This window comes from Pan paniscus, chromosome 4 (genome assembly GCF_029289425.2).
Source record: "Pan paniscus chromosome 4, NHGRI_mPanPan1-v2.0_pri, whole genome shotgun sequence".
NCBI lineage: Eukaryota > Metazoa > Chordata > Mammalia > Primates > Hominidae > Pan > Pan paniscus.
The window spans coordinates 134,637,807-134,651,487 of record NC_073253.2 but is presented as its reverse complement, the minus strand read 5'-3'; the positions used below and the strand labels follow the sequence as shown (position 1 = coordinate 134,651,487).

Genomic DNA, 13,681 nt, shown 5'->3' with positions numbered 1-13,681 from the left:
AGTTCTGGGAGGAGAAGTTGGAGAGAAAAGTGCTGGGGAGTTGCAGAGGCTTCAAACTGGTCCAGCAACTTTGGAAATTGGGAGCAGTAGCCAAGAGGGAGAGGAGAGGACAGGCGGACAGAGGAACAGTGTGGACACTGGCAGGCGGGCGGACTCAGTGCTGTGGCATGAAGCTGCTGCCCAGCTGGAGAGCGGTGCTGCCCCTTGGCCCTTCGGGCAGGGCCTGGCCGTGGGCACAGCGACCCAGAAGTAGGTGGGCTCTAGAGTGCTGGGGCTGGGGCAGCCCAGAGGGGAACAGAATGGGGACCTCAGGCCCAGCCCTCACCAGCTGAGGAGCCTGAGTTCTTAGGGCCCCTCCCCATGTCCCCCTCTGCCATCCTCAGGCCCTAGGGCCAGGCTGGGCTGGGCCTGCCAGGAGGGGAGACAGGCTGGGCATAGGACTGCCTTCCTGGGCTGGGTGATGGGCAGTCACACAGGGCTTGGTGCATAGAAAGGCCCCACGCTCCATCTAATGCTCCTGCTATCTTTAAATTCTTTATACTTTTGGAATAAAGGCCTCACATTCTTACTTTGCACTGGGTCCCAGAAATTATTATGTGGCTGGGAGGGGAAAGGGATCTGTGCCCTGACACAGAGTGCAGGCCCGGCTGGGCCAGCCTAGGCAGCTCTGCCTGCAGAGGCCCATCTGCTGCCTGCCTCAGGGACCCTGAGGGGTGCAGGGTGGTGGGGGCAAGGCAGCTCAGACCAACCTGAATTTTAGGATTGGTTTCTGCAAACTTGCTATCTGCATGGCTTGGGTCAAATCACATCTACTGAATCTGTTTCCTTCGCTGTTAAAGGGGTTAATACCGCCCAGCACAGGGGTTACTTGGGACAGTGCAGATCCATGTTTCTTGGCACAAGGCCAAGGCCATTCCTCAATAACGAGAATGACTATGATGATGATGATAATGAACTAGTTATTAATCAGTGGGGAAGGGCCTCATACATGGGGGTTACATAATAAGTGCCTGTTTCCACTCCCTCTTTCTCCGCTCACCTGGGGCTTGGTAAACTTCTGGTCCTCACCCCCTCGACTCTGGCCCTCTCTTGGGAAACAAGAACAGGTCCAGCGCCCAGGCGCAGATGTGGGCAGGGAAGGGCACATGTGGCAGAGGCTTGGGTGGCTTTTACTGTCCTAGTGAGAGTTAATACATTACCTCTGCCCAGGCCCCCCTTTCGCAATCCAGAGCTGGGCATCTGGTTACAGATTTACTTCAAACAATGCCTGATATGTGGAGTAAAGTCCTCCTCCTTGGCCTTTGTCAAGTCATCCCCTCTTCTCCTCAGGAACTGCTCAAACCTGTGCCCCAAAGATGAGGGCCCAGGAGGACCCCGAGGGCCGGACACAGGTGCTGGGGGCTGGGGGTGGGGGCTAGGTGGGGGCAGGGGGGGTGGGGGGCTGGAGGGCCTGTGCAGGCCTTCTTCCTGGAGGCCAGAGATAAACGTTCTGATGAACTTGATAAGAGTGACTGTCCCAAATTGAATGTGGCAACTGGGGGATGGGTGGAGGTGGGGGTGAAGGAGCCTGCAGCTTTGGGACTGGCTGACTCCAGGTTGGGGTTCAGGAGAGGCCTAATCTCCCGGCCAGTGACACCCCAAGGATCTCCAGGGGGCAGAGGTGGGACCAGATTGGACTTGTCCACAGTCTTGAGCCCTCTTGGCCCCCTCTCCTGTGGTCTCCAAGACTTCTGACTTAAGGGTCCACTTCCCTGGCTAAAATGGCAGGTCCTGAGGGCTCTAGAAGCTGGCACAGTAGACTCATCCCTGCGGGAAGCAATGCAAAGTGGGAGAAAACTGTGGCCAGGCCGAGTGGCAGCCGGGTGGACGGACTGTTGGGGAGGGCGGGAACCCCGCTCTCAGTTGCTGACAAGCCACTTGGGCTGCCTGATTGATTCTGGGGCAGAATGGATTTTGCCTGTCCCCATCACTCCACTCTAAGCTACTTATCTCTGCTGCCTCCAGCATGAATCCACCAGGGACCCCCCGACCCCGCTACCCACAGAGCCTAAGTTTGACATGTTGTACAAGATCGAGGACGTGCCACCTTGGTACCTGTGCATCCTGCTGGGCTTCCAGGTGGGTCCCCCAGGGCCTCCCCGCCCTCACTCTGCACACTCCCCGGGGACTCCAGCCCCTCCCTGGCCAGCAGGGAGTATCTTGGGTAACAGGAAGAAAAACCTGAGGTCAGCACAGTGGCTGTCAGCAAGCAGGAGTCGGGAAGAGGCTGAATCCTGAAAGAAGATGAACTCCCTGGGGGAGTGTGACGCTTGCCAGGTGGGGTGTTGGTGACAGGGAGCAGAGCCGACTCCACGGAAGCCGCAGGAATATCTTGGGTGGAAATTAGTGACCCCCAGAGTGGTCAGCAGTAGCTCTCTGGGAATCACTTGTGGGGACTGCCAGTCCTGGGCAGGCAGCCGGTTCCAGGCCCGCTGAGGCAGGCATGAGGACACTAGGTTGTCCCCTCTCCCTGGAGCTCTGGGGTCCTGCCTCATGCACTCTGCTGTCTCCCTCTGCCCAGCACTACCTGACATGCTTCAGTGGTACCATCGCCGTGCCCTTCCTGCTGGCTGAGGCGCTGTGTGTGGGCCACGACCAGCACATGGTTAGTCAGCTCATCGGCACCATCTTCACGTGCGTGGGCATCACCACTCTCATCCAGACCACCGTGGGCATCCGGTGAGCCGCCCAGCCCCCCCACCCGTCCCCCGCCACCCCTCTACTGTGATCCACACAGCTGGAGCAGGTGGGCTCCCAGAGGACACTGGTGAGACAAAAAAGCCGCTTTCTGCCTCCACCTGCTTCTCCTATCCCAGGCCAGCCTTAGAGCTGGGCAGCGTGGCCCCAACCCTGGGAACCTTGATCTAGGCACACTTCAAAGACCAGGCATCTGCAAGTTTAAGGGAATGTACCCTCGCTGGCTCTCCCCTCTTTTTTTTTTTTTTTTTTTTTTTTTTGGAGACGGAGTTTTGCTCTTGTTGCCTAGGCTGGATTGCGGTGGCGTGATCTCGGCTCACCACAACCACCACCTCCCGGGTTCAAGCGATTCTCCCGCGTTCAAGCGATTCTCCCACCTTAGCCTCCTGAGTAGCTGGGATTACAGGCATGCACCACCATGCCCGGCTAATTTTGTATTTGTATCCGCCCACCTTGGCCTCCCAAAGTGCTGGGATTACAGGCGTGAGCCACCAAGCCTAGCCGGCTCTCCCCTCTTAAACCCCATTCTGAATATTGCCCAAATGGCAGCCCTGAGCTAGCTCCCAGGGTTGGTGCCAGCCTCTTCGACAGCCCACCCTCCCGGGGCCCCACGCCCCCGAGTGCACAGCCCTAGGCCTGGGTGGCATTTGAGCTGTTTGAGCTGCGGGGGACAGGGGAAGATTGTGAGAGAAACCTGGATGCGGGAACTGAGGTGTCCACTTCCGGGCAGGTGCCCCCTCCTCACAGTGCAGGAGCTGGTGGTGGGAAGGGGGCAGGTTTTGAGCTGGGGGCTCCATTTGTTTTCTTCCTTGGGCAGCCAAAATGTTAGAGATGGTCTTCCCTGGGGCCTCAACGATTTCCATCTGCCCTTGTCCCTTGTGTCTCTGTCACTCTCTCTGTGCTCTCCTTTCCTGATCTCTCCCCGCATCTTTATCCCTCCTCCCCACCCGCCCCTCCCCACCCCTGTTGCTTTGTGCCTCTCCTCCAGGCTGCCGCTGTTCCAGGCCAGTGCCTTTGCATTTCTGGTTCCAGCCAAAGCCATACTGGCTCTGGAGAGATGGAAATGCCCCCCGGAAGGTGGGTACACTTCTGGGGTCTGCACTGGGGAAAAGGGGAGGCCCAGAGACCTGGAGGTCTGAGCAACTGTCCCGGGTCGACACCAGGGTACAGCCATGGCAGCATCTTCTCTCCCTCTCTGTCTCTGTACCTGGTCCGTGTGTGTATCCCTGACTCTACCCCCAGAGGAGATCTACGGTAACTGGAGTCTGCCCCTGAACACCTCTCATATCTGGCACCCACGGATACGGGAGGTGGGTTTGCATGTAAGCATAGAAGAGGCCGGGTCCTGAGGAGGGGCTATATGGGAGTGAGGGTGGCCGCTGAGTTTGGGGATTTGAGGAGGTGGTCCAGGAGCTTTGTTCCTGCTAGCAGCAGCCAGGTCATGACCTTTACATGGTGACTTACGGCTGATGTTTGCCCTTCCAGGTCCAGGGTGCAATCATGGTGTCCAGCGTGGTGGAGGTGGTGATTGGCCTGCTGGGGCTGCCTGGGGCCCTGCTCAACTACATTGGGCCTCTCACAGTCACCCCCACTGTCTCCCTCATTGGCCTTTCTGTCTTCCAAGCTGCTGGCGACCGAGCTGGCTCCCACTGGGGCATCTCAGCTTGGTGAGCAGGCACCAGGCCTGATCCCTGCCCAGCCCCAGCACCCTACCCTCTTCATGTCCTTGGTCCTTCTTCCCGGCTCCTGGCCCCAGCCTGGCCTCCCATCCACTTCCTGATTGTGCCTCTGCCCCCAGCTCCATTCTCCTGATCATCCTCTTCTCCCAGTACCTGCGCAACCTCACCTTCCTGCTGCCTGTCTACCGCTGGGGCAAGGGCCTCACTCTCCTCCGCATCCAGATCTTCAAAATGTTTCCTGTGAGGACCTGGCAGGCGGCTGGGGCTGGGACTATGGCCAGGGCTTGGGCTGAGGTGGGAGCAGGTTAGCCTGGACAGAGACCTCCAGTGCCTTCAGTGCCCCCTCACCCCCCTCCTTCAGATCGTGCTGGCCATCATGACCGTGTGGCTGCTCTGCTATGTCCTGACCTTGACAGACGTGCTGCCCACAGACCCAAAAGCCTATGGCTTCCAGGCACGAACCGATGCCCGTGGTGACATCATGGCTATTGCACCCTGGATCCGCATCCCCTACCCCTGTGAGCAACACCCCTTGGGCCCCTCTGCCCCCAACTGAGACCACCTATGAGACAGACTCCTGGTGACCCCAATCCAGCAGGTGACACACCTAGCATTAGCCGCACATTTATAGTGCGCCCAGCAGAGTGGTGTTTTACTTAGACAAAGCTTCAGTCCCACTTCCTGGCTCTGAGTGACTCAAATAAGCTCCCACAACTGTATAGCTCCCATCCCAGCCTGAGGTCTCCTGATCTGCTCTTGCTCCTTCCAGCACTGCCCTGTCTATTCCTAACCATCACAGTCTCCTCACTGTAGCCACCATCCTGTCTCCCTCCGAGCACAGGTCAGTGGGGCCTGCCCACGGTGACTGCGGCTGCTGTCCTGGGAATGTTCAGCGCCACTCTGGCAGGCATCATTGAGTCCATCGGAGATTACTACGCCTGTGCCCGCCTGGCTGGTGCACCACCCCCTCCAGTACATGCTATCAACAGGTAGCCTACCTGCCCTCCTCAGTGTCTGATCTCCTCAGGGGCCCCCCAGGAAGCACACACAGGAACGGGGTGGAGGCCCAGGGGGTAGGCTTAGGCAAGTCGAGAACACGCTCCAGACCTCATTCTCCTTGTTTGTGCGATGGGGGTGCCCTCTCATCACCCCTCTGTCTTTGCTGGGAGTAGCTGAGAAGATGGTGGAGTCCAAAGGGAACCACCGTCATTGACAGCCCTCCATGTGCCCGGCTCTGACTGTGCATTCTTATGCAATCTTTGAAGCATTTTGTGAGACGGGCACCGGTATTTATCCCAGGAGGAAATTGAAGGCCAGAATTACCCACAGGAGTAAGTGCCAGGGCACTAGGACTAGCTCTGGAGCCTGAGCATTCTGGCCTGTAGTAGGGAGTGCTACAGCTGATAGCTGCAGCCCCCACAGCCCCAGAGGACGGCAGCTTGCTAAGATGATGGGGGAACACAGACTGGTGCAGAGGCTGGACCAAGCCCCGACTCTCCCTTTCCTTACAGGGGCATCTTCACCGAAGGCATTTGCTGCATCATCGCGGGGCTATTGGGCACGGGCAACGGGTCCACCTCGTCCAGTCCCAACATTGGCGTCCTGGGAATTACCAAGGTGTCGCGACGAGCCAGAGCCAAGTCCTGCCCTAATTCCGTGGGCCGCAGGCCCCGCCCCAACTCGGTCCCCACTTTGGTTTAGCCCCACCCTGTCTTTGAGAGGCCTCGCCCCCGCATCAAGCCCCAGCCGGTTTATGCCTCGCTCTTATAACAGGCCCCGCCCCTGGAACTAACCCCGCCCCAGCCTCGTCCCCAGGTCTAGCTTCCCCGCTGGCTCCCCGGCAGGTGGGCAGCCGGCGCGTGGTGCAGTATGGTGCGGCTATCATGCTGGTCCTGGGCACCATCGGCAAGTTCACGGCCCTCTTCGCCTCGCTCCCTGACCCCATCCTGGGGGGCATGTTCTGCACTCTCTTTGGTGAGTGTCTGGCGCGGGCCACGGGTCGCGGTGCGGGTCGCCGAGTGGGACTCACCTGGATTGCGCGTGTGCGGCGCCTCCAGCGGTTCTCTTGCGCCCTTAGGCATGATTACAGCTGTTGGGCTGTCCAACCTGCAATTTGTGGACATGAACTCCTCTCGCAACCTCTTCGTGCTGGGATTTTCCATGTTCTTCGGGCTCACGCTGCCCAATTACCTGGAGTCCAACCCTGGCGCCATCAATACAGGTGCCTCCAGCTGTTTACTGTCTCCAAAGGCGGGGTGGGCCCAAAATTTTGAGCACAGCCCCCTCCCTCAAAGGCTCCACACAGCTACAGCCACAAATCGTACCCAACTCTGGGTGTCAACCAGCAGCTGAGAGTTTGGGTCACAGCTGTCCTTTACTAAGACACTTCCTGTGGACAGATATTGACCTTTACATGTGCTTATTTAATTTTCAAAACAGCTCCATTTATCTACATTTATCATTTCTCCATTATCATTTCAACTTTACAGATGAGGAAGATGAGGCTCAGTGATTTGTCCCAGGTGAACAACTAGCAACTGGCAGAATTGGGATTTGAACCCAGAGATAGGAAAGACAGAGATAGGTTTGAGACAGGGCTTTGTACTGTTCCTTTGCCATGGCTGCACAAGAGGAAGTCCCTCAACTCTGCTCTCCGGATTGGGCCATGACACCCATTGGCCCTTGGCCTATTCCACAGGCATTCTTGAAGTGGATCAGATTCTGACTGTGCTGCTGACCACGGAGATGTTTGTGGGCGGGTGCCTTGCTTTCATACTTGACAACACAGTGCCAGGTATGGTTCGGTCCTGGGAGGGGAATGAAGAACTAGGCTGGACTCATGCACTCCAACAGATGGCCTCTGAGCTGGAGCTGTGTGGTTAGGTCCCATGCGATGCAGGCCCTGCAGGGAGCATCAGGAATAGATGGGCTGGTGGAGTGCTCACTGGCTGGAGGGAGAGAATGAGGCACAGACATACCTCAGAGGTCTTGAAGAGGATGGGGCCAGAAGAGTCACTGCTGGGTCCTGTGAATCCTTTCCTCTCCACTTTTTCCATTTCTTTCCTTTTTTTTTTTCCGAGATGGAGTCTCGCCCTGTCACCCAGGCTGGAGTGCAGTGGTGCGATCTCAGCTCACTGCAACCTCCACTTCCCGGAGGGTTCAAGTGATTCTCCTGTCTCCTGAGTAGCTGGGACTACAGGTGGCTGCCACCACGCCCAGCTAATTTTCATATTTTTGGTAGAGATGGGGTTTCACCATATTGGGCAGGCTGGTCTTGAACTCCTGACCTCAAGTGATCCGCCCGCCTCAACCTCCCAAAGTGCTGGATTACAGGCATGAGCCACTGCACCTGGCCTCCTCTCCATTTCTTAATAGCCACTGGGCTGAGGGATGTCTTTGCTTTCTTCAGAGTAGGACAGAGATAAATGCAGCATCAGTTTGTTGGCAAAATCCATCCACTCCAAATATGTCAGCAGCCTGCCACAATGGCGACTAGAAGAGCCACTAACATTTCCCTTTGGTACCAGAGCTTTTTGCAAAGATCGTGGAGGATACTTTGTGGGGCCCGCATAAAGATGCCAGTAAATATATAAAATAAATGTCACCAGGTGCTCTGATAACAAACAGTTAACATTTAGCAAACATATACTATGGGTAAGGCAGAGCTAAGTGTCTTACTTCATCCTCAAAAACCACAAAGTCATAAAGTCACAAAATTAAAACATCACGGCCGAGCGTGGTGGCTCATGCCTGTAATCCCATCACTGTGGGAGGCTAAGGCGGGTGGATCACGAGGTCAGGAGTTTGAGACAAGCCTGGCCAACATGGTGAAACTCCATCTCTACTAAAAATGCAAAAATTAGCTGGGTGTGGTGGCGTGTGCCTGTAATCCCAGCTCCTCGGGAGGCTGAGGCAGGAGAATTGCTTGAACCTGGGAGGCGAAGGTTGCAGTGGGCCGAGATCGTGCCATTGCACTCCAGCCTGGGTGACAGGGCGAGACTCCATCTCAAAAAAAAAAAAAAAAATTAAAACATCGCAAATCTGGGATGTATATTTTAATTGAGACAGGGTCTCAGACTATCACCCAGACTGGAGTGTAGTGGCACAATCATAGCTCACTACAGCCTGAAACTCCTGGGCTTATGTGACCCTCCTGCCTCAGCCTCCCAAATAATTGGGACTACCGGTGCACAGGTGCATGCCACCATGCCCGGCTAATTTTTGAATTTTTTGTAGAGACGGGGTCTTACTTTATTGCCAAGGTTGGTCTTGAACTCCTGGGCTCAAGTGATCCTCCCATCTCAGCCTCTCAAAGTACTGGGATTATAGGTGTGAGCCACCACACCTGTCCTCAATTTTTTTTTTATTTTTGAGATGGAGTCTTGCTCTTGTCACCCAGGCTGGAGCACAATGGCGTGATCTCGGCTCACTGCCACCTCCGCCTCCTGAGCTCAACCGATTCTCTTGCCTCAGCCTCCCAAGTAGCTGGGATTACAGGTGTGCACCACCACGCCCAGCTAATTTTTGTATTTTTAGTAGAGACAGGGTTTCACTATGTTGGCCAGGGTAGTCTCAAACTCCTGACCTCAGGTGATCCGCCCACCTTGGCCTCCCAAAGTGCTAGGATTACAGGCGTGAGCCACCACACCTAGCCTCTATTTTTAAATTAAGATGGGGGTCTATGTTGCCCAGGCTGGAGTGCAGTGGTTATTCACAGGTGTGATCATAGCATACTACAGCCTCAAACTCCTGGACTCAAGCAATCCTTCTGTCTCGGCCTCCTGAAGAGCTGAGAGTACAGGTGCATGCTATATACCATCTGGCTAAATCTGGGATTTTTAACAACATCCATCTGACGCAGTCAATGGCCTGTGTCCCATCCACTGCACCATACTGCCTCTGCTGGAGGGTTTCAGGGAACCTGGGCTGCAGGACTGGGGAAGGCTCCATGGAGACGGGAGTTAATGACTGCATCAGTATAGGGACATAAGGGATGGTAGTAGCAAGATCATGGGCCTCCATTTTGTCACTTACCAGCCTGATCACAGCCACAGGTCCTGTCTGCCTCCCTCTCTCTGAAGATCCAAGTGTTTATATTCACATAACATAAGTGTCAGAGGCTGTCTCTGAACAGCTGGTGGGTTGGGGCTGGGGAGGACAGAGGAGGGCCAGGGTTCCCCGTAGGATTTTAGGCAGAATCAAAGGAGGGTGCTCTTGGTAGCAGCTGTCCCTTCGATGGATGGGTGGGTATTTGAACATGGTACCCCTGCCCATTTAGAGGATGCTAGACTGGGGGCTGGAACAGACCATCCTATGGGCCTGAGACAGTCAAGTGGCAGCCTCAATGCCTAGGGAATATGAGGAGATGGAGAGCATCTGGGTAGGCATCTGTACATGAAGAGGCTTCTTTGTGACTTGGGTGGCTAGTTTAAGCTATCCAGTCATCCTTAACAACAGCTGCAGAACTGCCTGAGTCCCTTATACCCCACCTTTCAACCCACCTGAGCATCACAACTGTCCCTGCCAGGAATCATCCTGTGTGTCATGCCACATAAGCTCAGCAGTCTTCAGTATCCACTGAGGAACCTAAAGCTCAGGGGGGTTAAGTCACTTGCCTAAGGTCACACAACCTGGATTCAAACTAAGGTCTAGCTGGCTCAAAACCCTGTCCTTAACCATGGAATAGCAAAAGCCTTTTCCAGCCCTTAACTTCCTGCTGGGGATGGGCCATTTTGCATTTGTTTTTGTTTGTTTGTTTGTTTTGTTTTTGAGACGGAGTCTCGCTCTGTCGCCCAGGCTGGAGTGCAGTGGCGCAATCTTGGCTCCGCCTCCCAGGTTCACACCATTCTCCTGCCTCAGCCTCCCGAGTAGCTGGGACTACCGGTGCCCGCCACCACGCCTGGCTAATTTTTTGTATTTTTAGTAGACACAGGGTGCTCTTTGTCTTTACCTATCCAGAGCCCAACCTTAGAGGGCAGTCCGTTTAGTTCAGCACATGCTGCTAGAGCTTACCAGCTTGGCCCTGAATCAGACACTGAGGAGGATATGCCAAAAAGTGTAAGTCAGTAACAATTTGTTTAGAGGAGCTCCTGGCACAAGATAGGTGGTAAAACTAGATTTAAGCAAGCAATGAAGTCAAGGAAGCCGGGCTGGAGTTATTGGGAGGGTTTACTGATGAGGGAGAGTGGGTGAGGCCTAGGAAAAAGGAGGGGGCTTGGAGAAGTATAGAAGGCACTGAAGGTTGGGATGTAGTGGGCAGGCTGACTGGTCTGCTAGAGGGAGCTGTGGGCTGGCTGCCATGTGTGTCTTGGCAGTGGTGCGAGGTAATCGGACACCAGGAACATAGTCCTTACACCACACCTATGGCTCATCCCACTCTACTGTGCCCACTGTGTGTGCCCTTTGTACAGCCAAGCCCAATCAAAGTGTCTCTTCCAGACTGTGTGTGCCCTTTGTAGAGCCAAGCCCAAACAGTGTCTCTTCCAGGTAGTCTTCCCTAGGGACTCCACCTTCCCTCAGTGCCCTCTCCTGTGAGATTTTGGAACATAACTTGGTTTGTGCTACTCATGGGTTTGTTCTCAGCCTGGGCTGCCAGCAAGTGGAAATTCCCACTCCTTCTGCTAGATTTATAGTATTTCAGTCTTTGTCGATCCCAGCCCTCTTGTGAAAACCTGAGATCTCATGTGACCCTGCCCCACCTGAGGGAGAATTCCTAGTTGTAAAAATTACTAGCCTGGCTCAGTGGCTCACACCTGTAATCCCAGAACTTTGCAAGGCCAAGGCGGGCTGATCACTTGAGGTCAGGAGTTCGACACCAGTGCCTGGCCAACATGGTGAAACCTCATCTCTATTAAAATTACAGTAATTAGCCGGGCGTGGTGGGTCACACCTGTAATCCCAGCTACTCGGGAGGCTGAGGCAGGAGAATCGCTTGCATCTGGGAGGTGGAGGTTGCAGTGAACCGAGATCAACCCACTGTACTCCATCCTGGGCAACAGAGCAAGACTCTGTCTCAACAACAACAACAACAACAAAAAAAAAAAAACCACAACACACAAAAAACAAATTATTTGGTGTATCCCTACCTCCAAAGATTTTATTTACCTTGACTTTCTGAAGTTTGTATTATAAAAATGAGTTTTTCACATATGGAATCATAATATGAAATATTAACACTGATTATAGTGTTTCAAAATATGCCTCCCTTACCCCCAGAACGCAATCTGGACTTGATTTGGTCCCCATGGGCCTAACACACATTACCACATACTCACAGATTTAGGTTCACAATCACTTAACTTTTTGTCCCTTTCTTCATCTTAAAATTTTGTATAGGCCGGGCACAGTGGCTCACGCTTATAATCCCAGCACTTTGGGAGGCCAAGCCGGGCAGATCACAAGGTCAGGAGTTCAAGACCAGCCTGACCAACATAGTGACACCCCGTCTCTACTAAAAATACAAAAATTAGCTGGGCATGGTGGTGCATGCCTGTAATCCCAGCTACTAAGGAGGCTGAGGCAGGATAATCGCTTAAACCCGGGAGGAGGAGGTTGCAGTGAGCCGAGATCGTGCCAGTGCACTCCAGCCTGGGCAACAGAGCGAGACTGTCTCAAACAAACAAATAAATAAAATAAAATAAAATAAAATAAAAATTTGTACAATGGTGTCTATACATCTCCCAGGGGTATGTTTTCAAGCAACAAGATAATGAAATTAAAGCACTTAGCACAGAGCCTGGCACACTGTAGTTACACAATAAATACTATTATAACTAGTATCCTTTAGTGTTCCTTAGAGCTCTGGCCAAGTTAGGAGCTCAGAAACCATAGATTCAGCCACGTTTTAGGACCAAATGATAGTTAAGGAAGATACTTGATTCCAGAAGTCTGCCTTAGGACTGGGTTATGGGAAGTGGGGGTGGCTGAGGGTTGCTGGTCTTGGTAAATGACCTCACTATCCTCTTCCAGGGAGCCCAGAGGAGCGTGGTCTGATACAGTGGAAAGCTGGGGCTCATGCCAACAGTGACATGTCTTCCAGCCTCAAGAGCTACGATTTCCCCATTGGGATGGGCATAGTAAAAAGAATTGCCTTTCTGAAATACATTCCTATCTGCCCAGTCTTCAAAGGATTTTCTTCAACTTCAAAAGATCAGATTGCAATTCCAGAAGACACTCCAGAAAATACAGAAACTGCATCTGTGTGCACCAAGGTCTGAAAAATGACTTCCAGGAAAGGTAGGCTGTGTCTATGGTTTTTGTGGGAGGGTTGAATAATCAAAACATTCTTATGCTTTAACCAAAGAAAAACCAAACTACTCAGTTCTCTTTCTTGTAAACTGTTTGAATGTCCTCAAAGAGAAGGTGAGCTGGGTAAAAAGTCAACATACGGATTTTGGGTGGAATTCCTTTACCATTTCATAGTAACAGCAGAACTTCCCAACTAGTGTGGGCCACTAAGAGGCTACAAGTATGCTGAAATGCAGATCCTCTAGCCTTCCAGACACCTGGGCAGAATCTGGGCCAATTGGAGTCCTTGAGCTAAGAACTCTAGCCACTGGCAGCCTCATTCTTGTACTCCAGTATGCTAAACAAGTATTACTTTGATATGCGACATGGAAAATGTTGAGAAATGCAGCACAAGAACAGGAAAAATCCTCTCATATACACTGCCTTGTCTCAATAACGTCATAAAATTAAAACCCTTTAAAACAGGATGCCTTTATCCTAAAACGATGCCTGTACAAGCCCTGATGAGGTGATACTTTGTCCTTAGGGCTTCAGAACGCATGGGCAGCTGATGCTCGGAAACCTTCCATCACTATCTGTAATGCAGATGCCTGGCTGTCTACTAAACACTGAAGTGGGTTCAATGTGCACGTTCCCTCAGACAGAAAAGAAAAGTTCCCAAAAAGAGAGGTTAGCCTAGATGACTCCTTAATAGTAAAAATAACAACACTTAAAACAGGACTTTCTATGTCTTAAGTACTTATATATATTAACTACTCACATAATCCAGAGACAGTTATTACTGCTATTTTAGAGATGTGGAAAGGAAGGTACAGAAAGGTTAAGTGATATGCCCATGATCACAGGATTCACATCCAGGAAGTCTGGCTAGAGTTCCCTTTTCCTTTTTTTTTGAGACAGAGTCTTGCTCTGTCGCCCAGGCTGGAGTGCAGTGGCACCATCTCGGCTCACTGCAACCTCCACCTCCCGGGTTCAAGCAATTCTCCTGTCTCAGCCTCCTGAGTAGCTGGGATTACAGG

The 13,681-nt window shown here is 53.1% G+C and overlaps 1 protein-coding gene across 1 annotated transcript; it reads left to right on the top strand.

The window, feature by feature from the left end:
• Positions 1-2,025: 2,025 nt before the first annotated feature.
• Positions 2,026-12,765, top strand: SLC23A1 (solute carrier family 23 member 1). The gene is made up of 13 exons (XM_063604247.1): positions 2,026-2,118; positions 2,561-2,718; positions 3,725-3,813; positions 3,979-4,046; positions 4,222-4,403; positions 4,535-4,655; positions 4,777-4,933; positions 5,257-5,404; positions 5,927-6,032; positions 6,260-6,389; positions 6,493-6,636; positions 7,114-7,209; positions 12,384-12,765. Exons 1-13 carry the CDS (start codon positions 2,059-2,061, stop codon positions 12,629-12,631), a joined length of 1,707 nt encoding a protein of 568 aa, XP_063460317.1. The 5' UTR covers positions 2,026-2,058; the 3' UTR covers positions 12,632-12,765.
• Positions 12,766-13,681: the final 916 nt, after the last annotated feature.

Bases quoted from the DNA above. Each gene is read 5' to 3' on its own strand.
- SLC23A1 (XM_063604247.1), top strand. From the start codon at position 2,059: ATGTTGTACAAGATCGAGGACGTGCCACCTTGGTACCTGTGCATCCTG. The intron at 4,656-4,776 runs GTGAGGACCTGG...CCCCTCCTTCAG, and splicing joins AGATCTTCAAAATGTTTCCT to ATCGTGCTGGCCATCATGAC. The intron at 6,390-6,492 runs GTGAGTGTCTGG...TTGCGCCCTTAG, and splicing joins CATGTTCTGCACTCTCTTTG to GCATGATTACAGCTGTTGGG.